Consider the following 26,493-nt stretch of genomic DNA (forward strand, 5'->3'; position numbering starts at 1 on the left):
ATATATATATATATAAACATTTAATAAAAAAATTATAAAAATTAAGATAGGATAAACAGATTTATACTTAAATATATCTGAAAGTAAGTTTTATGTCCTGACTGAATGAAAAATATACTTCTATACTTCTCACTGCTGTATCCCTAATTTTTTTTTCAACAGCATCAGAAACCATTATCCAAATTGTTGAAGAATGTTGTTTGAGAATTTCCTACATTTCCAGTACGTCCGCTTAGTAGCTAGTAACACCAGCAAAACAAACATGTTTGACATGCAAAAATATGGTTATTATGTCAACACTATTAGATGTCAACTTGTCAGCCTTTATTCAATAGATAGAGCTGATAGTTTGAATGTATTCTCAAATCATTTTCGAATGCTATACGTGTCAAATCCACAAAACATATTTGACAAGACAGCACTTTTTTTTTTTTTTTTTTATTAACAGTGTTGGCACATAATGAATAATTACAATCCTTAAACATCAGTGCTTAATTGTATGTAAACAATGTCTCTCTATGGTATATGGATAAGGTCCATATTGGGTTTTGATGCACACACAGACTGTATATTATTGAGCATGATTAAACCCCAGTGAAAATCTGTGGAATGACTTGAAGACTGCAGTCCACAAACGGTCACCATTAAATTTAACTGAACTTGAGCAGTTCTGCAAAGAGTGGGCAAATATTGCAAAGTCTAGATGTGCAAAGTTAGAGACAGAGACATATCTCAACAGACTAAAGGCTGTAATTAAAGCAAAAGTTGGTTCAACAAAATAGGGGGTGATCATTCTTCCAACTCAGTGATTCTGTTTTTTTTTTCTGACATGTTGGTGTTATATCTTTCACTTGGATGTTATATGTTGGACTGAGTAAATACAGCTGGATAAAACAAAAACTGTGTCTGTCTTCATTTCAGGCTGCAAAGCAACAAAATGTAATTATTATAAGGGGGGTTCCCTTTCAGTCGGTCACTCTCGACGTCACGTCGGATGACCGACGAATTGGGATCTTGCTTTTTTTTTTTTTTTTTGTATGTACAGTGTTGGCACATAATGAATAATTACAATCCTTAAACATCAGTGCTTAATTGTATGTAAACAATGTCTCTCTATGGTATATGGATAAGGTCCATATTGGGTTTTGATGCACACACAGACTGTATATTATTGAGCATGAATTAGGCATCTTCCATATGGACAGACAGAAGAGGTGACTCACGTCACCTGGGCAAAGAGACTCACATTCAGGGCAAAGAGGACTAAGCCTGCAAATGACACTGGGTGGGTTAATTATCTTAGCTTCAACTCTTGTCCTGAGGGAATCTCTGCAGCCATGTCTACTCTCAGTCCTTTAATAAAGCAGGGGAACGTTATTTCATAACCTTGTCCTTCCAGAATGACCGGGAGATGCACACTTAGTTTGCCTGTTGTCTGCTAATTGCATGGCTAATTGTTTCAGTCTCTTCCTCTATCCATCCATCCCTCCATCTACTGAATGAATGTACAAATTCAAATTGAGAAATAAATGCTGTACTTTTGAACACTCTATTCATCAAATAATTCTTAAACACACACACACACACACACACACATACATATACAATTACATATTGTTTACTATTTTTTTTGTTAATTTCTTAAGTTATTTATTGTTTTTATTATTATATTTTAAGTATCCTTAAAACATAATAAAATGTGTACAACAGTAAGAACAAAGTTAAACACTGATTTGCATTTTTTTGCTTTTTTCTGTTAATAATTTTGTAATTTATAACAAAACTGAGAAATTGGATTTACTGAGAAACAAACATTTATGTCAGACTATGTTTTCACACTACTGTGCAGTGGATAGTAAGAGAATTACGCTATTCAACTATTGTTTAAAATACTTAATTTCTGTGCTTTCACTTTCAGTGTTTGAATGTATGATCATTACTCACCTTCATAAATATTGACACTATCACCAAGCCATTTGGACTCTTAGCAGCTTCTGTGTAGTTTGTGTACAGTTCATGGTTGTAATGTATAAGCTGCACCTGTGTAAAGACAAAATGGGCATTAATTAATGACTCCCTACTTCGCTATATACTCACCATCAAGGACAAAATAGTGTCAGCTTAAGTACATAGCACAGGTACTGTCTTTGCTCTTTTTTCCCCACAAAGAAGGTTGTTGTTCATGTTGTCAAGTGTTAGCTATGCAGGTGTTGAGATATTAAGGCCAAATTTCTCTTGGAGTTTATGAAATATGAAAGCATAATTGGGAATAATTACTGATTGATAATACTTTGGATGGCAATTACTGAAAATCCAGTTTCATAGTGCGGATTTAATCTTACAACCCGTTTTCACCTCAAATAAATATGAAAAATAAATGTGACAGTTTGAATGAGCCGAGAGTCAGTTTGGATAACAGCCTGAGGTTTTGTCATTACAGATGGCTCTGAATCACAATCACAGGTAAACAGCTGCTTCTGTCTTTGTTTGAACATGTCTGTCAAATTTAAATTCGAATTCATTGTGAAGCTCGGCTAATCTTCCTCCGGTGAATCGCTTGAGCGCACACTGTCCCTGTGAAAGAGCTTTAAAACTTAGGCAGTTTAGATAGGTGAAGAGGACACAATTTCTCCTCAGTGAACTCCACAGAAAGGAAGCAGAGCCAAGAAATGTACAGATTACCTTGAGCAGAGAACAATTATTGTAAAATAACTTTTTTTAATGGGAAAAGTGTCTCTTCCAAGGTCGTATCCAACTACACAACACTGTAAACAATTTGAGGAACGTGTAGAGTTCCTGGGAGCAGCATCGTACATCCTTTTTTTTGGTAAAAACGAAGGGATCAATTCTTTACCAAGCCCTGTTTAACCTGCTGTGTTTTTAAAAAGAAATAAATTAAAAACTGTGTGGCTGATAGTAATTATGAAATATGCAAAAGGGGAGCCAGGGAGTGACAGATCGTCTATAAACGTAATCAAGTGTGGAGGAACACGTTTACAGGGTGAATGTTAATTTGATTAGATTTTTTTCCCCTTTTTTTTTTTTTTGTGGGAAGCCATTACTTTCCCTCAACTCTCTAACCAGAGCGAGTTTGAAGGCAAGTCTGAAGCGATTCAACCCCAAACTTTTACACTCAGCCGACTTCATAGACTCTCTAAGAAGTCACATTATATGTGCGAAAAGCCGAGGCGCTCATCTCACCGGATTCATTGCTTCTGTGAATTTTGCAGATGGTGGAAAGGTGTTGAACAGTAGCAGGAAATGTTCAGCGCATCTTTGCACACAGACAGATCTGTCAGACCGTGAGAGGAGAGGTGTCTCTGCTACGACAGGAGACAGCTTATGCCTCTGGTGGGCCCCCTGACAAGCTCTTTATTGTGTGATAGCTGGCTTAGGCCTACCATGGGCGAAATATGAAGACAGCAAGTCGATAGCAAAAAGAGGGGTGGACAGCGCTAACAGGGCAAATGAAAAGCAGTCGCCTGGAACTGCCATCCAAATAGCGGATGAATCGGAGCATCCGCTCATAAAGCATATAAACGGAAGCCCGAGAGTATGGAGAACAATCCTATTTGATTATGTTAAGATGTCCTGTGAAGGAGCACGTAGACTGTGAAACCCGGCAGACCGGAGCTCAGCTAACTTGACCAGTTTCTGCTTACAGCATGGCATCTGAACGTAGAGATTCTGTGTTTTAGCATGTTTGATGGGACATGATGGAGAAGGCTGTTATGCAATTTATAACATAATATAATTAGTTATGCTGGAAGTTTGATGGTTTCCAATTTTCTGCTGTAATTTTTAGATGGCACTTTGCTATATTTAGGACATATGAAAATGGGATTTTAATGAGCAAATATACTGTAGCATCTAAGCTCTGAACAGCAATGGTAATGTGTTATTTTGCTACCATTGATAATTAGAAATTAATTAAAGGGTGAGAAGGGGATCTAAAACAGAAATGTGGGCTGTTAGACAGTTGTGCAGATCACAGATGTTTTAGTTTATTATTTCAAAGAAACACTCGGTTAATGTTTATGCATTCGATTGTTCTGTTTATTTACATATTTGCATACTTGTTAAAAAAGTCTGAGACTGTGGTTTAATTTAGAAACAGCAATATATCTGGGTCAAAGACGAGACGTCATCATTTTGGTGTCCGCATCAAATTAAATTTACAGTGACTTTACATACAAAAAAAAAAAGCATATTAAACGCAAGTAAAGTGTCTACTTTCTTGTTTCAAATAACTCTTGGGAAAATAAAATGACAAAATATGAGTTAAATAATGTTCAAAAGTGTAAAATTGTCTTTCAGTGCAATGGTCTGGACTTTGATTTTACGATTACATTTAAAAAAAAAATGCTTCCTTGGCATGTTCACATAAGTGTTGGCTATATTATATTAAAAGGACTATGTCTTATTTTTTTCCCTTAAGTATTGAAATAACTAGTGGACGTTTGTCCCGAATATGCAGTTTGTCAGAGGTCATTCAGTGTAACAGGATCAGGAAGCCATTCTAAAATTAAATAAACAACAAATAGTCATTAAACAGTTTGTGACATCATCAAAGGGCGCCCTGATGGCTATGTGGTGCTGCAGCAAGATTAATTTATTGCTCTTAAATATTTGATAATTTCACAATTTCATAGCGTGGTAACTTGAGTTACAAAATCACATGTCATTCAGTGAAATGCCTAAAAACACTTTTATTGTTAGATTTTTTTTGAAAAAATAAGTAGATGTTGTGAATAATTATGATTAACATTTCTGGTCAAGTTCACTGTTTTATATAGGTGGCTAGTTGTTAGCCTGCAATATTAGCTTAAGTAGAAGTTTCGTCATTCAGGGTAATGTTTTGTCATTCGGTAATGCAAAATTGTCTGCTACACCAGTGTCATCCATTACACTAAATGACAGTGTCACTGTTTAGATAGCATTTTTATTTATATTTCAGAGAAATGAGGGATGTTTAGCACTAAAAAAAGTTAAATTTTTTAAATATTAATGTTTTAATGTATTTTTGTCTTTTTTTATGTATTACTGATTTTTTTAGATGCCCACAAACAAAGAGAGAGTTACGAGGCACCGCCAGAAAATTAATGAAGAAAATTAATACCAATCCTGATACCATGTCATTTATGTTGACAAACAGAACGCATTTTTAATTAATTAATAACACAGTTTATATCAGTAATTATGGTAAGGGGCGTTACATTTCCGACACATGATTGAGATGTTCGGCCAATCACAACGCACTGGGTCATCTGGCCAATCAGAGCACACTGCGCTTTTCGAAGGAGGGACTTTGTAGAAATCGACACGTTTTAGGAAGACTGGGCAAAGAGGAGCTACAATAATGTACAGTATGTGAAAAATAATGTTTTTTGAATATTAAAGCATACTAACATGTTCTATTGCATGCAATACACAAAATTATGATCATCATAAAGTGTGAGTCCTTTAAAGTGTGTGTGTGTGTGTCCTTCAAGTTCTAAGTTCTCAATGAAATGAGAGATGCTGATTATACAGTATTACCATCAGTTCAGTTCATTTCACATTTGTGACCCTGGACCACAAAACCAGTCTTAAGTCGCTGGGGTATATTTGTAGCAATAGCCAAAAAAACATTGTATGGATCAAAATGATAGATATTTCTTGAATGCCAAAAATCATTAGGATATTAAGTAAACATCATATTCCATTAAGATATTTTGTAAATTTCCTACTGTAAATATATCAAAACTTAATTTTTGATTAGTAATATGCATTGCTAAGAACTTCATTTGGACAACTTTAAAAGCGATTTTCTCAATATTTTGATTTTTTTTGCACCCTCAGATTCCAGATTTTCAAATAGTTGTATCTCAGCCAAATATTGTCATATCCTAACAATTTTTACCTAACAACTTATTTATTCAGCTTTCAGATGATGCATAAATCTCAATTTCACAAAATTGACCCGTATGACTGGTTTTGTGCTCCAGGGTCATATTTGTTCATAATAAAGTGATTATTCAGAGTCTAATGATGCTCTTGTTTCGCAGACCTCAGAAGCGTAGCGTCACGCTGACCTCATGTCCACAGAATCGCCCGCCGTTCGTCCACGCCATGGCAATCGGACCAAACGTAAAGACCCTGTCTCCACCCTGCGGGCGTCTCACCCGCGAGCCGCGGCGCCGTCTGCGCAAAACTCACCGGAGGAGATCAACAGGTTCCTCTGAGACTCTGTTACGTGTTTCTAACATGTTAATGCGATGCACGTGTACGACCTGGTGTGGTGTGTTTACAGGCTCAGGGACGTGATCGAACTTTAAAAGCGATTTTCTCAATATTTTGATTTTTTTTGCACCCTCAGATTCCAGATTTTCAAATAGTTTTCAATTTCAAAAAATTTACCCTTATGACTGGTTTTGTGGTCCAGGGTCACATTTGTCAAGACGACTCAGTTAAATGAGATAATAATTATACTGTATTTCCACCAGTGTGTTTCACATGATGTCAAGACAACTGTGTGTGTTCCATCAAGTTCTCAAATGAGAAATATTGAATATATTGTATTGCCACCAATATTTGTTGTTTATGTAACAATCTGTTCTTCTTGTGGGCTACAAAAGTTTCTAAACCGTCTACTGTTGCACTGTCCATTATAAAGGGGTTTGTTATGCTTGTTCTTCAGGTTGCACCATTATAGATATGCATCGTAGAATAAAATGGTTATTCTTTTTCAACATCTGCTTCTGTTATTTGCTCAGTAATTTAATGGTACAGAATATTCAAAACATGGGAACAATGACAATATTCTCTCCCTTTTTGTCAGAATGTCATTCAGAGTAACAAAGAAACCATGGCCATTCGGTGTAGCAGATATATTTATGTAAAAATGAAATAATATACTTATTCTGAGCTGTGCTTAAAATATGTAAATAATATGTGATCCTACTAAATTTTATTACATTTTTAAATGATTTTCACTTCCTTACAAAAACTTCTTGCTGACAAATGGGTAAAACCTAGTGGTTTGAAGGATATTGACAAAGTATAAAGATTTAAAATTTCTAATAATTAGTATTTGGGGGATGCACTGTGATTCTTAAATAGATTATTTTAATGTCATAACATAATTGTTTTTCTAAATATGTTTGGTAAGACTTTTTTGCATGAAACCTTTTTTCGTCTTTGACCAATCTGCATATCATCACATTTCTGTCTTTACATCATAGATTATGATTTTATGTGGTAATAAAATGCAACACTGCTTAATGATTTTTATGTAGTTGTGATTTGTGCATTGTGATGTATGTAAACAACTTAAAGGGGTAGTTCATGCAAGAATGAAAATTATGTCATCATTTACTCACTTTCTCATAGTTACAAATCTGTATGACTTGACATATTTCTGTGAAATACAAAATAAAATATTTTGAAGAATGTGTTGTCCATAAAATGAAAGTCATTGGGGTCCAGTATAGTTTTGGACCCCACTGACTTTCATTGTATGGACAAAAAACAAGACATTTTTCAAAATATCTTCTTTTGTTTTCCACATGAGCGTAAGTAAATTATGACAAAAATGTCATTTTTGGGTGAACTATCCCTTTAATACAGCTATAAATGACAGCTAAAAGCTAAACATACATATTCCCACAAAATAATTACGTTGTTTATTGAGAGGCACTGAAGAATGTGAAATAGAAACATAAAGACAAACATTGCATAGACAAACCTTTGCAAAAAATGTTTTCAGTTGTTTGTGCATGCTAGTAAGAGCATCTAAAATCTCCAAGGGGAAATAATGAATGGAGGGGAACCACCTAGGCAAGTTTCTAAACAACACCTTGAATATTTTAGCACTCATTTCATCACTGGTGATTCATCTTCAGCTTGTGAGTGACACTGCCCATATCAGATCTGGGAGAATGAGGCATGTTCTTGCAATGCATCTGCAGAGAGGTAACTTCCCTCTGGGTACCGTGAGCATCAGTAAAACATAATCTTTTATTACTATAGAACAAATGAGAGAAGAGAAAGGCAGCCGTGTTGAATTTTACAGAGACAGACACCCAAATAAAGCTTAAAAGCTTGGCTGCATTTGAATGCAAAACAGTCACCGAATGGGAATGTGTTTGTCACTTTAAGTTGTAATATTCTTCATCTCCATTCTCTTTTCAAGGACAGGCACAGTCCCGGCTCATTTGATTTAATTTACATTCTCAGAGTTTTTTTTTTTTTTTTTTACAGAGCTATTCCTCAGCAGAAGGAAGAGTGATACTGAAAGCTATTTCCTAAACATGACGTCATTTTCTTTTTGCTCTAGAGTTTTTAGTCACCTGGTAATTTCGGCTCAGGCGACTAACCCTAACCCTGCATATTATTTGAATTGCGGCAACAAACAGGATGCAGAACTGCAGTTCGAATGTAAATCTAAGTTGAATGAAAATTAATTGAAATTCATGTAATTTTTAACTAGAAAAGCAAAGTCTGTCCACACAAACTTTGAATGTTGACTTAAAGAATTGTTTGACATTTTTGAAAACACTTGAATATTTATAGGCCTTACAGTTAAAGTTGATGATATAATTGACCTTTTTGGACCATGGCTGGAACATTCCCCAGAATGCATTGCCTGAATTTCTTTGAATTACAAATCAGTAAATTCTTCCTTTTATTCTGATTCAAATTCCACTTTAACTTACTCTGGGATGTTGCCAATTCATTTCACATTTCATCTCATTAAATTGAAAGTAAGACGATTCTTAATTTTACACAATCACATAGATTACCATTCAAAAGTTGAAAAGAAGTCTGTAAGATTTTTTAAATGTTTTTGAAAGAAATATGTTTTGTTCATCATTATTACATTAAAAAAAAAAACTGTTTTCTATTTTAATATTTTTACAAATGTATTTCAAAATTATGGCAAAGCTAAATTTCCAGTAGCCATTACCCCTCAGCTATTAATTTCTTTCCAAAAAAATAAAATAATAATAAAAAAAAATCTTACTGACCCCAAACTTTTGAATGGTAGTGTACTTCTGTCTACTCCTGCACTAGCCAAACAACTTAGATGAATGGGGATATGCTAACAGACATCTTTCTCCAGATATAGTCAAGGCATAAATTCATTAGCTGAAGCAATAACAACTACAGCAGCAATGAATATAGATTTTGAGATTGTGAGAAGTAATGGTTTAAACGTAAGAGTGAAAGACAGAGCTGGCCTTTTGATGCCTGGGTCATGCTTGGCTTTGCCCTGATAGACTGTTGACACTTTGTTTTATTATTGTTGGATTATCAGCTGGCTGCCGCGGTGGGGAAAGAAATAATAATCATTAATTACTGAGGATTTGCCTGTCAAGCTCACGCCTATTTTGTTGCCACACAAATCGTGGGTCTCATTACCCTCAAAGAGAAATGTCAGGACTTCACTGACTGGAGACTTTATCAAATGATAGAGGCCGCAGTGCAGTGCATGCTAAATTGACACTGCGAATGTAATTGAGATGCTTTTCCCTACTGTTATGGCTCTGTTAGTGTGAGACTACTTACAATGGAGAATGAGCACAGTAAGACATCAGCAATACAATAAGGACTATTGCAACCCAAAAAATTGATGCGTTTTTCAGTATGTTAAAGGATATTGTTCAGCAGGGTGCAAACTGTGATGCAAGCCATGTTAAACATTTCATGAAATGCATGCTCTGAGGCACACTATGACTATCTTTCGATGCATAAAAACATCACTATATTTTAGACCTATGCCATGGAGAGGTTTGCTTTCAGCCTACACCCGCTGTTGACCTTCGAGGCCTGCTGTCTTTACACTTTGCACTTAGATGGTGACCTTAAGAGAACAATAGGCTGATGAATATCAGCAGCTACTTGCTTTCTACAGTCTGATCTGTAGCCCACTTATGACGATGCTCACCTCCCCAGAGAAGGCCTGGCCGTTGAGGAGATGCTCAGAGCCCTGTCCATCCTCACTTCCAAAGTGTAACCTGATCTCCTCAAGACGATGGCTGTACGTCATCGGTCCACCGGAGATGTTCACCAGGTGCTCTTTGTCCAATCGGAGTGAGACATGGCGGCCGGTGTTGTACATCGTCCCTCCAACCTTTAGAAAAAAAAAGAGGTATGGTTAAAAGAGTCGCCAAAGAATTAAACCGAGAACTACTAATCAAATAGATATAGAAGAAACAGTAAAAAAGCCCAATGGCATGTACAGACTTTTGACAAGTTTTGCACAGGCTCATTAAATTGTGGCTTCTCTGATTTATAATGTGCTTGGCTTAGAAAAGGTTATGTGCTAAATGAGCTAGAAAAGGTGCTAAGTTAAAGCCAGATGGCAACCAGCTGCACAAGAACTGCTATTTGTTGGCTTTATCAAAAAATATCTTGACACTGCCTTTGCCCTGATTTAAACCAAAAAAGGCTGTATTGGGTTTTTACTGAAGGTCCAGCCACTGATTTGGGTGATGGGATAATTTTGGGGTGGCACCTGGGTTGACCAATCAAATTTTAAGCGGTGGCTAGGGCCATCACAGATCGCATATATGGACATGCCCCTATAAAAGAAAATATTACGATTTTTGGTTGCATGTCCCTTGGGTTGACTTTTTTTTTTTTTTTTTAAACATATTCATTTCTTTGTTATATGAAGTCTAGAATATATATATTTTTCTGTTCGTGTACAGATTTTATTGGTTATCCCTTGTCCTTGACCCAGACTTTCAAACTTAAACTATGAAAATCCATCATACAAATATGAATTATTACATATTTAAAACTATGATGATCCATAAAAGAACATGTGTGGAAATTTAGAACAATTTTCCCTCTCCAATTTGTTGCATACTTTCAACCACAACCAACAATTTTGAACCTAATAAAGTTTCTTCATGAGCTACTTTACCTGTTTTTCCAAGGAAACAACAGTGTCAGTGAAGAGCATGTTTGATTCATGAGATGTGATGTGTGAAGAAAAATCAAGCTCAATACTACTTGTCAACAGAATATTTTGTGTCATTTTCAGTCAAGCTGTGTGAAAATATTATTTGTATAATTTAAAAAACATAAAATGCTAGCTATGAAATATACTCTGCCATTTGATTAAAAAAAAAAAAAAATTAAATATAATTTCCATCACTTCATTTTTACCCCAGAATGCTGATGAAAATATGATAAGTGTGTTTTAAGAGTTTGTTTTCTAAAATTCTACAGGGCTAGCAGTGCTTATAGTTGAAGAAACACCTCTACATCAAATTGTTTTACTGAAAAACACACAGTGGTCTGTAATGAAATTATATTCTCATTTTCAATGATACTGTAACATGTAAAAACTCAAGTGGAAGGAAAGGAGCTGGTGTGACAGATGGAAGAATGAAAACAAAAGAAGTGTGTCCTCAAAGCCGAAGAGAGTGAGAATCTGCTTGGAATCAATTCGACCTGAGGCTTTAAGAAAAGAGCATGGAGATACAAGAACCATGGATAGCAATCTTTATCAGTGTACCTCCTTATTTATTTATATTCAGGAGTTGTTCCAAAGTGAGCCATTGATAATCCAAACACGATGCTAGAAAGGTTTCCGTGGCTCTTATCTTGCCTTTTCTTTTTTGCCTTTCTCTCCCTCTCTTTATTTCTTTTTGTCGGTCTCTCTTTTTCCTTTTACGACTTTGCCTTCAAAATGATTTTCCCTCACCAAATTCCCAAAGAAAGGGGCCTGCCCACACATCGTGAATATTTTATAGAACCTCTGAAAAATCAATGATTTGTGTAGGGTAGAGATTAGAGGGGAATAAGAGAGAGGGAAGGATGGAGGGGAAAAGAAACAGTGGGAATGGGAGGAGCACAGACCATCCTTGAGAGAAACGATGAGTAAAGACGTATAGCCGCACTTAAAGGATCACCAATCTGCACATTTACCTCGGGGTGCTGGACTCGTCCGAGAAAAGGGCAAGACATGAAAAACCCTGAAGAGGTCATTTCTCAATGATTATTCATGAACTACAGATGGCAAAGGGAGAAGAACTAAAACTTGCGCTGCTCCACTGGAGAAAATCCCTGTCTGGCATATACTGTACATGACAAACTGAGATGTATCTGCTACTGTTCGACAACAGCATCGAATGGACCTCAGTCTCACAGAAGTTGAATATCCATTCTGCTAGGTGTTTTTATTTCTTCCAAAATGTGAGCATTTGTCTATTATTGATGGGGTAGTCTGTGCTGAACATCTTGTATACATATATATGGGCTTTTTATCTGCAATATGTTTTTTTCCTTCTTGCAATATTCCCAACTGATTTGAAAAATCAGATAGCAAAACAGACTGCAACACACCTCCCACAGCCAGTCCAGTACAGTGTTTTCTTACTTTCTTAAATTCATGCACTGCAATTCTCATAAACATTAGCCTGTGTATTGTTTCAGCTCTGCATTTTAATTTTTCCAAATGCATTGAGCTGTTTCACCTCATAATTTGTATTAATTAATTCAAAATCAAGCTAGTAAATGCTCTGCTGCGCTTTAAATTGTTGATCTGGCAATTCTATGGCTGACACATCGCACTGCTCTGAAAACAACTACAAAAACACCATCACATTTTGGATTGAACTTGAAATTGACCAATCATATTTGACGACTGGAACTAACACGTGTATATATACACACTACTGTTGGGGTCAGTATAATTATTATTATTATTTATTTATTTTTTTACTGATTTGTTTTATTTTACTTTATTTTAGTTAATTTAGTTTTGTTTAGTAGATAAATTAATATTCAATGCATTAAAAGTAACAGATGTTTATGTTACAAAAGATTTCTATTTCAAAATAAATGTGTGTATGTGTGCATGTGTATATATATATATATATATATATATATATATACAGCTTTAAAGCTTTCCTTCTGGGCTGCTCTGTAGCAAAAACTATTCCAGGATTCTTATGTAAAGATCACATAAGCATGGGTTTAATTTATAAAACACTTTGTTTCCACTAGCTTAAAGCCAAAAGGCCAGTTGTTTGATGTTGGTAATACTCTCTGGTCAGGTTATCATGACATGAGCACGGTTTGAAATTAATATCATAACGCTATTATAATGCTCCAGTGAGACGGCAATGAAATAAAGAAATTAGAGAAGCACATGCTCTGTCAAGGGGATTGGCATTATGAGATTCTGTAAGGATTTGAAAGGCTGATATCAGGATGAAAAGGATGTAAACCAATTTATTTCACAGTCTCCAATGTACTGTACTGATTGGTCAGTAAAAGAGTTGTGTAATCCTCATTGAACATAATAGTTCACTGAGGAGAAAACTGCCTTTCAGCAATAGTCTAGACATTACAGTACTAAAGGGAAGATGTTTAGTTATATTTGAAAATCCTGTTTGTTAAAATGCACTGTTTATTAAACATGTAAATATTCTATTTCAAATACAAAAAAAAAAATCACATTTTCTAGTGCCAGTGTTCTAAGAAACAACCTCCGTAGTCCTGAATGAACTTTTTGATTTAATCATTGTATGAACTCGACATCCAACAAACCCCCTTGAAAGCTATGCATCATTGTATGCATCAAAACACAAGCTAACCACAACCTACTTGGAATTTCAAGTAGTCAAATGACAGTCAAGCTGCCCTTCTGAAGTACTACACTACAGTTGCACTAAAGTTAGCTACAGTACACTTACAAGTTACTTACAGAAAGTAGCCAACAAACTTATGCACTAAATTGAATCAGATGTCTCAGTGGTAGAAAGGTTAAAACACTACACACATACTGTCAATAAGTCAGAAAGTAACATTTTGGGGTTTCTTTGCTTTATGTCAGTCTCACTTTTTATGTCGGCCCTTTATTTTGAAGCTGTAGTATGCTATGCTAACTACCTTTCTGTCCAGTCAGTCAATGACTAAATAGACTGTGTTTTAAGATGAAGGTACGGCTTACAGAAACTAGACAGGCTTTCCAAGGCACGATAACATCATGTCTAATGATCTAGAACAAATTCAAGTGGGTGTTAAAAACCAAGTGAGTATTTAATGTGGCTACAATGCTTATTTCTCAGAAATGGAGTCATAAGTTGATTTTATTTATTTGATTATTTTTTATGGTTATTTCTATATAATTTTTTAATTAATTCAACCAGTCAATCATGCACAAGATTGTGGGATATAATAGGCAGCATACAATACATTTATTCCCTACAGTCTTATTGCCTTACTACCTCTATATACTGTGTTTCTCAGCTGTCTGATACGGCAATGTCATGTACGTTCACTGATCACTGACTGTCTTGTTTAATCATTTGCTTGTGTATTTATACCCTCTAATGGTTTCCCTCGTCTAGTATTGCTTGATGTGTTGTGTGAATTTTGGTTCCATTAGTCTTGCTTTGAACTATTGTCTGATCGTGTATCTTAGTATTATCTTGTGTTGGATCTAAATTTAGCATTGCACTTGGGTGCTTCTTCACAAGGTCACTGCCTGCACTGGATTGTTGTAAACTCCCAGCAGGTCTTGTGGTTTCAGTGAAAACGAGCACATTTTAATACTGATTTTGGCACCCTGTGAAGAGAATGAGGCAAAGACAATAATGCATTTCATCAAATGACAAGACTTATTTATTTATAATTTTTTTCATTAAGGTGAAAGGCGTGACAGAGTAAAAGTGAAAAGTAAATGCATTGTCTAAATTATTTTCAATGAATTTCAACAGAACCTCTTAGTCAAAGCAGCGGCAAGAAGCTGTTTAGTGATAACACTTTTGAAGCCTTTTTAACCAAGTTTAAAATGTCAAAATGAAAAATTGCCAAAGGGAAAAAAGCAAAGATCAAAGCAATAGAAGTCACACTGAGCCAGCCTAAAAAACTATAATGAATATTCTTAAAAATAAGGAGGCCGTCTCCTTAATTTAAATGCTCTGATATGCATTAACAAATAAAAATATTCCCTTACTAGAAATGTTGTCATGCTTTTGAAGACTTTGAAATAATCAGAGGATGAGTGCAAGTGCAAATGTACAAAGACAGCCTTTTTTCTGTCTTTGATTTTATCACTAGTGTGCATGTAGGCTAAAATACACTTTCAGCATTTATATTAAAGTTCTTGAAAAATATTAAAAATACACTCCTCTTTATTTTAATGTATTTATTTATGCATGTTTATGCACATTAATGTTTATTAATAAAAAATATGTAAGCCATCACTGTAAAACCTGATAAGTTGAGAATACTCAAAACATTTGAGGAAACGTATTACCTCAAAACATTTGAGTAAACAAACTTTTTTTTTTTTTTTTATGTTAGTAGAGCTTAAAATTTTTGTGACAAGCGGGGCGGGGCTGAGAGCTGCAGGAGCCAAGCCAAGCCTTGCTTCCATGGCTCTCGCCCCACTCATCACAATGATAATTATATACACTCAGAGCTTTATAGTGAAGTGCTAGTTAGCAACAGCACACTATCATGTGCTAATGTAGCTATCAAAAAGACTCTCACTATACACATGCATGTAAATAGTCAAACAACATGCAGTATATGTAGTCATAAAATTTAGCTGTCCTTCCTCAACCTAACCACAGGCTCTACTCTTCACTACAACGGTAACACTACAAAACCAACATAACCGAAACCTCTGTAAATCCAAACATAACACAGCATTAAATACTAACTTATGTCTCCCCATATTAATCTTGTGCAAGAACACATCAAATAACACTTAAAGTAGTGCTGGGCGGTATGACAAAAAATTTATATCACGGTATTTTTCAAAATTATCCCGGTTTCACGGTACATGAAGGTATTTTTTTTTAATGCTTGACTGGGTGTTAACCATATTTTCTACTGATTGAGAGAGGAAATACTGCAGTATATTGACTTAGAATGCCCAGACCAATCACCTTCCGAGTGTTAACAAAACAAGCCAATAAGTGTTGGCGTGCGATCTTTGCGTCGCGCACCCCGCCCCGCAGCGCGGGTATATAAGGAGCGCGCAAGCAGACGCACATTCAGTTTTTCGCTGAGGAGCCGAGGCGGTGGGCTTCGGCCGTACAGCGGTGGTACAGCAACTGTGGCGACGGATCGTAATGTCTCCGTTCCCTCCTTCAGGGAACGAGGGTTACATACGTTAGGGCTGTGTATCACCAGCCAAGTCACGATACGATACGTATCACGATACAGATGTCACGATACGATACATATCACGATACAGGACTACACTGAAATTCACCTCAGCAGAATTGAGAAAAACAGCTGTTTATTATTTTAGTCAGTCACGTTCGACGTTACGTCAAAGTGACTGACGAATTGGGATCCGTATGGAAAACGCCATTATTGTTGACCCCCTCCAGTGCCCTGCGGAAGCCGGCAAGTCCTCCCACATCAGTTGGGGCGAAAGATAGGACAGGGCTTAGGCAGAGGTGTCCGCCACTGCTGTTCCGTACAGTGGTACATTGGATAACACTGGGAAAGCGTACCCAAGCAGGGCTCCGCTACGCCTGACCGCCGAGGGTGCGGGAGGAACTTCAACAGGGTTCACCAAAGGGGAAACGGAACTGAAAAGCACTTAAGCGCACGTATCCGTTCTGTAGAGGGGAATGGCGCAGCAAGCGTGATGGACACCGAGCAGGTCCGGTGTAACTGACCATCCGAGGAAAGTACACGAGAGAACACGGGCTCTACACGGAGATTATAGAATCTCGCAAACGTGTTAGGTGTCCTCGTGGAGTGTGCTCTCACTCCGAAGGGGCACGGTAAACGTTGGGCCTGGTATGCCAAGACTATAGCCTCCACTATCCAGTGGGCAAGTCTTTGTTTGGAGACAGCTTTTCCCTTCTGCTGTCCTCGGGACAGAGCAGAGCAATGGCTGGGTTTGCTTCCTCCTGGGGCAGCGCTTGTAAGTTCACCACCTGATCCCTGAAAGATGTGGTGGGAACTTTGGGCACATATCCAGGCCGGGGTCTCAGGACAACGTGAGAGTCGACCGGCCCGAATTCAAGGCACGTTTCCCAATAGACTTGCCGCCTACTGCATTGTGATGTGCGGCGATTGCGACAACATACACTTTGAGGGTGGAGGGAGACAGCCTTCGCTCCAGCCCTTCTTGCAGAAAGGAGAGCACGACCGCGATCGGGCATCTACGGGGGTCTTCCCGCTGAGAAGAACACGGAAGGGCGGGCTGACGTGAGAGCCTGTCGGCTGCACAATTGAGCTCGCCTGGGATGTGAACGGTGCGAAGCGACCTCAGATGCTTCTGACTCAAAAGGAGGAGATGGCGGGTGAGTTGCGACATGCGACGGAGGCGTAGACCGCCCTGGTGGTTGATGTACGCAACAGTCGCAGTGTTGTCCATCCGGACCCGTACCAGTGCTTGTCGAGTAGCAGCGATTTGAAGCGGCGCAGAGCAAGCCATACTGCTAGCAACTCGAGGCAATTGATATGCCACTGCAAACGAGGCCCTGTCCAGGTGCCCGACGCTGCATGCCCATTGCACATGGCACCCCAGCCTATGGCAGAGGCATCTGTTGAGACAACAACATGCCTGGACAGGGATAGCCCGAAGGGGAGGACCTTGTACTGATATGCTCGCCCCTCGAGCGCGAAGCGGAGAAATGGCCTGTGTCGAGGGAGGATCGAAACATGAAAGTACGCGTCCTTTAGGTCGATCGCTGCAAACCAATCGAGCGGACAAACGCATCGAAAGATACGTTTCTGCGTCAACATCCTAAACGGGAGCCTGTGAAGGGCCCGGTTCAGAGCGCGCAGGTCCAGGATTGGTCGCAACCCACCGCCTTTCTTGGGTACAATGAAGTAGCTGTAAAACCCTGACTTCATATCGGCTGGAGGGACCGGCTCTATCGCGTCCTTCGCCAGTAGGACTGCGATTTCCGCTCGCAAGACAGGAGCATCCTTGCTCGGCACAGAGGTGAACCAAATGCCCCTGAACTTGGGAGGACACCGGGCGAACTGAATCGCATAGCCGAGTCTGATGGCTCTCGTGAGCCAGCGAGACGTCTGGGGAGATCTAGCCAGTAGAGCGCTCGACTGGGGGAATCTACACATACCCCTTAGCCGCCCCGCCATCGAGGGCAGTGAGGACGGAAGAAGCACCAGCTCTGTTTCGGGCAGAAAAAGGTGCCCTCCAAGATTTGGTAACCTCTTCATGCACTTCCGGAAAGAAAGGAACCGGAGGTGGCTGCCGACGATCGGCCTGCGACACCCCTAGGAACCAATCATCCAACCTCGAGCGTTCGGGAGATGGAGGTGGTTTCCATTGCAACCCGATGCTCTCGGCGGCCCTGGGAAAGCATAACAGTCAGCTCTGGATCTGACTCGGGCAACGCCACTCTGGACGGAGGCAGCGCAGCCGAATCCTCATCTCCAGAGCCTAGCTCGTCCCCCGATGCAGTGATCGACATCCTGTCATCTGCCTGAAGCCCGAATGAGATGCTAGACCCCGCCCTGTCCGGAGTCTCAGCCACCTCATTGCGGAACACCAGAGGGTGCGATGCACTGGAGGAGTGAGGGGCCCGCGGAGACATACTCGACGGGGAAGCCCGCACTGTGACCCTCAGATCGCCCTGACCATACGTAGCAGCAGCACTGGACCAGCAACCCCCGCTGACGCGCCGTATCACCAACACTATGATGCTGTCTTGCAGACACAATGCTCGGTAACCAGACCAGCTGAAAGGCTCGGCTCCGAAGCGAAACGCTGAATGGTACACATGTCAGCAAAATATATAACACTGTTTTAGTGGTTTTTGGATATTTTAATAAAAAATTTTTACATATTGCGCCTTTAATTTCAACATTTATTTTCCTTATGTTGTCTGATGCAAAGCATGCTGGGAACTAGAAAACTCAATCATTTTAAGTTCAGCTTACTACAAAGAAATTTTGAGTTCACCGAACATTTTTCAATTAAGTCCAATGAACTTTCATTATTATTTGAGTGAAATAAACTTCATTTGAACTTTCAAATAAACTTTCATTTAATTAATTTAATGTGTGTGTACTTTTTCTCTATAAAAAATGCAGGACAAACACATATTGTATAATGGGGCTGTACTTTTTAACAGCTAAAAAGAAAATGTAAATACCATCTAGGTTTTAATGTACAACCTCACAACTGCAGAATCCCAGTGTTTGGTGGACCAAGGTCCTTAATATCATCCAAATTTATGCTCACAATTTACTGATTGAAATCACAGGGAACTAGAGGGTGGAAGGAGACACAGTTGAAGATATTTGCAATGCAATTGCAATGCAATTGTGTAATACACACTGTTACACCAGACAGACATGCTTTACTGCTTGCTCTTTCTGATGTCTTGCCTCAATTTAATTCCACCTCAGAGATCCCTGCCTTCAAATCTGAGTGAGCTAAAAGGAGTTTGCCATTTTTTGCCCATGCATCCCTACACATAAATGCAAATTGACCTCTGAGACTTGGTTCAATGTAGAATTGATCCAGTTTCTCAAAATGGTCAGTAATGCCAATGCTCCTAGTTTTAATTGCTAACACACTGCTAAGTGATTACACAGAAGTCCCAGCATGCAACCCTATTGCACGTTGCAAAAAATGTGCAGAAAAAATCCAGCTAGCACAATTAAATGTGCTTTAAAAGGATCTGTTAGCTGCACTGATTCACCAGACACATGCATCCACTTTTTAAGCAGTTTCCTTAATTGTTCCCAGCATTTCAAGTCAGGCGTATCTGCTCGCCCATTTACTAGCTTGATTGTTCTCTTTTATACCATTTGTATTAGCTCATCTTTAGTTTGCTCTTATGCTGACTGCCATATATAGTTACTGTTCTCTGCTTACAACTTTTACCAGTTTCCGTCCCACTAGAAAGCAATTGAATGTTTCTGGAATAAAAATAAAATTCCAGAAATAGTGAGTGTCTGAATTCCTCCAAACACCATTAACTCACACACAACTAACATCTTTCATACCAGTATAAAATGTGTAACAGAACATACTTTACTCACATATGTGTGCCATCATGTGCTGCATGCAAAACAAACCAGTGCTTAATTTGAGCCGGATCCTGTTCTGGAAAATGTCAATTTTGGATTTTTGCGTTCCGGTATTTGTTTTTAAAGATCCGGCATTAACAAGTGCATTAGATCGTGACAGTGAGGGCGTGCATACAAGACAGAGCGATTGCGGGTTTATGTAGATGTATTTGGAGCATGATTTGTAGATTATGTATTGGTCCTCAACATATTATTGACCAATCAGCTTTCTTATAATACCAAATAAAGTGAAATATTATAATGTATAAACATTATAAACACTATAATCGTAGCCTAGTTCCAAAGGAGGCTACCGTTGGGCTCACGTACCTCTCTCATTCTGCACAAATGAATCCAATGTTTCCATATTCGCAATGTATTTCAATGTTAAACTATTATTTATAATGTAGACTAGGATTCATGCACGTTCGCATATCGACGGAAAAAAATCATCCTCTTCACATGCACAAAAATGCACTTGGCATAACAGCAACTGTAGACCGGTTATACTACGGACTCTTTAAATTGATATGTTTGGCTGAAGGAAGAAAAGTAATAAATAAGTTACTTTTAGAAGGTGACCTATCTTCTAATTAAAGCATTTTTTGTGTTTATTAATGAACCTTTTCAAATTTCATTATTCATAAATACCTTGCATGCTTTTTTTAAGTTATCCAAACTAATTAGATTTTACAGTGTACAATAAAAAAAAAAAAACATTGCTACTTGTACTACGTTAAGCTGAGACTTGTTATAGCACTTGCGTATCATTGCTCTTTTGTTGATTTTGATTGCTTCCATTGTCCTCATTTGTAAGTCGTTTTGGATAAAAGCATCTGCTAAATGACTAAATGTAAATGTAAATGTTTACTTTTTATTTTTGCACACACGCAATAAAAAATAACATTTGTATTTTTGTAATTAAGCAAACAAACAGGATGCGCATTCTGTCATCGGTTCTCGGTTTCCTTTCCGTGAACTTGTTTGCGGATCGCCGCGCCTCACATCTGTTTTACATCTGTTAATTATTTGTCAGATATATTTCACATATTTATACCTTTTCTATATAGAATATCATTGCATTTTATTTTTATGGAAACAAATTTAGTTATTTTTAATGTAAATTATATTTGCCTTAAATCATCCTGGCGACCCATTTTTGACCCGGGGTTTGAAAACCTAGGCTGTATAGTTAGGTCCATGCAGAAACTTGTGAACGATGCTCTTATAGTTGTGTCATCACCGTTTTGTGACGTCATTGAATGTTCCGGGAAAACTGAAGTTGTATTGTCAGTGTCGGTCACGGCGCCTTTTAACTGCTGATTTGGATCTGGCAATGTTTCATTTACAAATTAAGCACTGCAAACAATGACCAGTAGAGTCTGATTCACAAATAAATGACTCTTTTTAGTGAACCAAAACTATAGCTCAATTGCTGAAATGAATGACTCTTGAGCCGGTTACTGTTTCAATCCTCCAAAACTATTTTGAATGAAACCAAAAAAGCATTAGCAGAGATATTTCAGATGAAGAGTTTTTGAATTGGAATCACAACGAATTGGAAAGCTGTATCAATACCCAAAACTAAAATTGAACATTTAGCTGTAAATGTATATAATGCACATGTTGAGCAACATATTAGTACAAACAGACACAAATGTATGTAAATCATGTAAGTTCAAGTAAAACAACTGAGAGGAGGCAGAACTGAAATATAAGGTATACATATACAGTAAGCAATTGGAGAACTGCTTTGCCAGACTATAAGCAACACATGAAGTAGTTAAATAACAGTCAAGCTGTCCTTTTGAATCTATAATCTTACAAGTCCATACTGGCTGCAGGAATTGTCTTCCAGTAGGTTGCTTTTGTTTGCCATTTCACATTTATTAAAATGGGTAAAAGCGCATACACAAATTTCCCTACTACTGCTTTTGCCTCTGCAATGACTGCTTCTTTTGTTCCAGAGTCGGTTCAAAGAGTTTAATAATGAGACCCTTCAGAGGAGGAAGAGGAGAGAGGGGAACAGAGACAAATAAGGGCCGTGAAGGTCTAGTGGCTGATCTGAAGCTGCTGACTCAATAAATGACTCAAAGCCAGGTGTCCCAGATTCAAGGTTCGGTTTCCTGACTATTATCATGCCTGTGTGAGTCAAACATGGAAAACATGGAACATGCACATAAACAGCACATTTGTGCACTGTGTATACATATGTAGCCGAAGTACATTTATTATGTATTATTGTGTTAACTTCTGTTCATGGGGAGGAAGTGTGATGCAGAGGCGGGCGTTGCAATTAGGCATCCATATATTACAGAATAACACAAGGAATCTCCCTGAGGATGAAATCTTAAGCTCTTATATGCCAAATCTGTTTTGATCATAATGGCAAACTAGATCAAGGGATCCATATTAAACTCAAATAGAGAAATAAAGGCCTTCGAAGTTGGTGTTACAACCCCAAAAGGGCAGTTACAATGAAAACATGGAGTAACTAAAAACTACGCTGGGAAAAATCACTGCGGGCTTGAGTACTGTATCGAGGGAGGTAGATGGAGGCGTTATGTGAACTGTCTCAGGGTCTGGTGATTTTTTTGTGGTAAAATGGAACCCTATACGAGAATCATCTCTTACTTCAAAGAGTTTTTTTTTAATGGAATTGTGACAATCTGAGCCTCGGAGGCAAATTGGAGATGAGAAGGAATATGGTGGTGCTCTAATAAAGCAAAAGGCCCAAGAGGCCTACATTACAGTTATTTTACCATGGTAAGGGGTGTTCTTTGGCCAGATGTGAAGTGGTGTTCCTAAACCCCCCTTAATCTAAAAAATATAAAATGGCAGCAAAACATTTATTGAATAAATGCATTTTTTTATAATATTTATTCACATTATTCAAATTTATTCATAAGAATAATTGAAATAAACAATTATTTTGCAAAGTAATAAGGTTCAGTAGGCCCTTTCACAACAAACATGAATATTCGACACAAATTACTTTTTGAATACAAACAGTGAATTCCTATGGCACTATTTGAACAATGACTTGCTTAAAAATCAACTTTTTTTAAATTTTATTTGGTAACCTCAAAATGAGGTTACCAAATAATTAAAATGGCTTTATCCTTACACACATAAAAACATACATTTTTTAAAAGAATTCTCAAATGCAACATTTAATACAATAAAGCCCATCCATTCAAAATAAGTATTAGATACATACAGTTGTTTGATTTGAGACAAACAAATATGATTTAAAGATAATCAGTCTCTCCAGGATTTCACAATCTTTTTTTTGGTAAGCGCACACGGCAAGGCAAGAAACACAAATCCACAGTCTGACTGACTGACTGAATTGAGTTCTCTTTCGTGGTATACTGCGGTTTTAATAACTCTTTTTTTTATTACAGTCAACCATGTGATGCTTTTTATTTTGTCATTCATCCTGTTTCTTAATCACTCTAATGTGTTAATAACTTTAAACAGTACTGCCCACTGAAAGCTGTGCCTGATATGTCGATTTGACACGTATCGTCATACCACCCAGCCATATAAAACAATAATCACTTTTGCTTAATTCATTTCGCTCATGTCCAACGGTCGTCCATCTCAGATAGCGTTAACTGCTGTATACTGTGTACTGCATCGTGCATGTATCTGTATATTGAAAATAATGCTTTACAACTTTATTAAAATTAGGTATAATTAATTTAGTAATTATAATTTAGTATTTTGTAAGATCTTAATTTTTACAATTATTTTGTGGTGAAATGGTGAATTATGCAGGATCGCAAAAAAAATGCTTTTTTGATTTTGCATTGGATTCAGCGATCACAGAATCACAAAAAACTGGAGGGACTGGATAACAATAGATATAGATAACTTAAAAATGAAACATTTTTTAAATTACATTTTTAAAATGTTTTATTCATATGTATATATATATTTATGTATATACACTGAACAAAATTATAAACGCAACACCTTTGTTTTTTGCCCCCATTTTTCATGAGCTGAACTCAAAGATCTAAGACTTTTTCTATGTACACAAAAGGCCTATTTCTCTCAAATATTATTCACAAATCTGTCTAAATCGGTGTTAGTGAGCACTTCTCCTTTGCCAAGATAATCACAGATTTGTGAACAATATTTGAGAGAAATAGGCCTTTTGTGTACATAGAAAAAGTCTTAGATCTTTGAGTTCAGCTCATGACAAATGGGGGCAAAAACAAAAGTGTTGCGTTTATAATTTTGCTCAGTGTATATATATATATATATATATTTTGTAACGAGGTGAAGAATCACAGGACAAGGAAATGCCCCGGAGGGTGGATTTATTAGTGTGGTGGGTGATAGGGAGAAAGGTCCAGGTAGGTGCTCCGGTGCCATGAGTAATGTTAATTAATGTTAATTAAAAAGCTACTGTAAATGAGTACCCAAGATCCACATTAGGTAAATGCAACTTTTGAGAGTTGTCCTCAGACAGCGACAATGGCAGCAGTTATGCACACGATTAAGAAGCCACATCTGAACTCCATCTGTTCCTGTGTGCCCGTCACACCAATGCCAACACAGCCAACCGGACGCCACCCCACCGCCGTTGACAAATGAACACTTAAACACACCTTTGGCTCGCTGGCAACCGAAGAGAGCCAGAGGGGGAGGAGAGGGGGTGGAAGATTCAATTAAAGAGTAAAGGAGCACTTTGCAGAATCTTGGCCCGGCCACTGACAGTGAAGCCACCTCATTAAGATGCAGGAGCAGAGGTGAGCTGTAAAACCGATGTCTTGCCACATATCATGGTGAGCCGGGATGGCAGGAACACATTTTCACCGGGACGTTTACAGTTATAAGTTATTGTGTGCGGCTGGGATGGGAGCGAGGGATGGGATAAGGATGTAGCCTAAAGCTTTTGCTGTTCTGGTAAACCGGCACTCAGCTTTCCCTTGTGAGTTTGCTGTCATCGCATGAATAAACAACGTGCAGGTAACACTTCAGGGGACATCAATGGGTAAATAACCAATGCTAAGTGGCACAATCGCTGACTGCGCTTTCATATAGAGATTGAATAGATGCCATTTCCCAAAAATACCCACAGTTTGAGGAGTGGACAGGTGTGGTTAGATTTAAAGTGTGTTTTTCATAGCCATGTTTCTCTCTCAGACAAGACTGTCAAAACTCTCACTGCACTCTGAATCATAAAGAACAGATGCTTGGAAGAGATTCAATCTGAAAAAAATCCCAACAACTGTCAAGTTACAAAAAAAATTCTATATTCTAGAGATTCTAATTCTACAAGATTTGTATTCTGCATAAAACACATTCGTCACTGTAACATGCTATGAAATTAGAAACAGGAAATACGGTTTCTGCAGCACCCTGTAGACTTTGTCTGCATTTGTAAACATTTGATTGATTTATTTGCCTTGCTGTTCAGATGAGTTCATTCTTCAAGGAACTGCCATTCTTGGCCCGAGGGTCTTTTTTGAGGCAGCACTATGTATCGGGGGCTGTTCTGAGTGGGAGAGAGTAGCGGATCTGGAGGGAATTCAATAGAGGAGCACAACAAAACCCATTGGTCTTTGAGCCACATCATTTCCTATATTTCCCAAACTAGCAAACACAATCAAAATATATCTTTAATCTGCCAGATGAAAATCTAATGGGAGGATGGTGAGTAATTAAAATGTACATAGATATTCATTTTCAAGTAAAAAAAAAGGCAGGTAACTCAAAATAATCCAGTAGACATCTAAGTGATATCTTACTTGCCTGTGTTGATGCATTTATATTGAAACAGGAAGTTGGAGATCTATCCAAAGGGTTTCCCTTTTTCAAAGCCATTATCTTTTTTTTTAAAAGTTTACCTCATTGTAGAAAATAGTTAGAAAATAATAAAAATAATTTACATAGTCATGAACATGGTTTTCTACTTGAATTTTTAGTAAGAAGTAGATTGTATCAGGGGGAGGGATGTTCTCATTTTAAAGAGAATCGGATCGGACAATATGTTTTTAGCCCATTTTCCCATAAAAACAAGACATTTTAAAAAGATTGTTTTGACAACATTTAGGAGAACACCACTGTAAAATCCAATAGTTTACCTTACTTAGATTTAATTAGTAATCTTTACTTAGTTGTTATACTTACTAGGTTTTATTAAGTTACAGCTACTTTCAAGGCAAATAAAACAATTTACTTACTGTTTTGAGTGACACTTACTTAAAATATTCAAGTAGACACAAAGGAACCAATGACATTAAGAAAGCAGTGAGAGGCAGCAGTGCACTAATATGTGGCTAATGAGCAACATAACAACAGAAGAAGAAGAAAAGAAAAAGAGTCTTAATAGACTTTTCACCCATTTCCTCCATGTCTGCAGTTATCTTTCACTAGTTGCATTCACTCGTTTCCCAAAGTCATCTTGAATGTTGAATTCTCAATACAACTGAAATATTTGAGAGAACATCACAT

At 37.7% G+C, this 26,493-nt stretch overlaps 1 protein-coding gene across 1 annotated transcript in view; it reads right to left on the bottom strand.

Annotated features, from left to right (window-relative positions):
- The window catches only part of ca10a (carbonic anhydrase Xa), a gene marked incomplete at its 5' end in the record, with an annotated part of 121,945 nt that overhangs the window by 15,610 nt on the left and 79,842 nt on the right, over positions 1 to 26,493 (bottom strand). Inside the window, 2 exons of the mRNA XM_016532338.1 lie at positions 1,945 to 2,040; positions 9,929 to 10,114. Coding sequence (XP_016387824.1) covers positions 1,945 to 2,040; positions 9,929 to 10,114 — 282 coding nt within the window. The remainder of the gene's footprint in view (positions 1 to 1,944; positions 2,041 to 9,928; positions 10,115 to 26,493) is intronic.

Source organism: Sinocyclocheilus rhinocerous, unplaced genomic scaffold, assembly GCF_001515625.1.
Source record: "Sinocyclocheilus rhinocerous isolate Xijiao unplaced genomic scaffold, SAMN03320098_v1.1 scaffold1537, whole genome shotgun sequence".
Lineage (NCBI taxonomy): Eukaryota > Metazoa > Chordata > Actinopteri > Cypriniformes > Cyprinidae > Sinocyclocheilus > Sinocyclocheilus rhinocerous.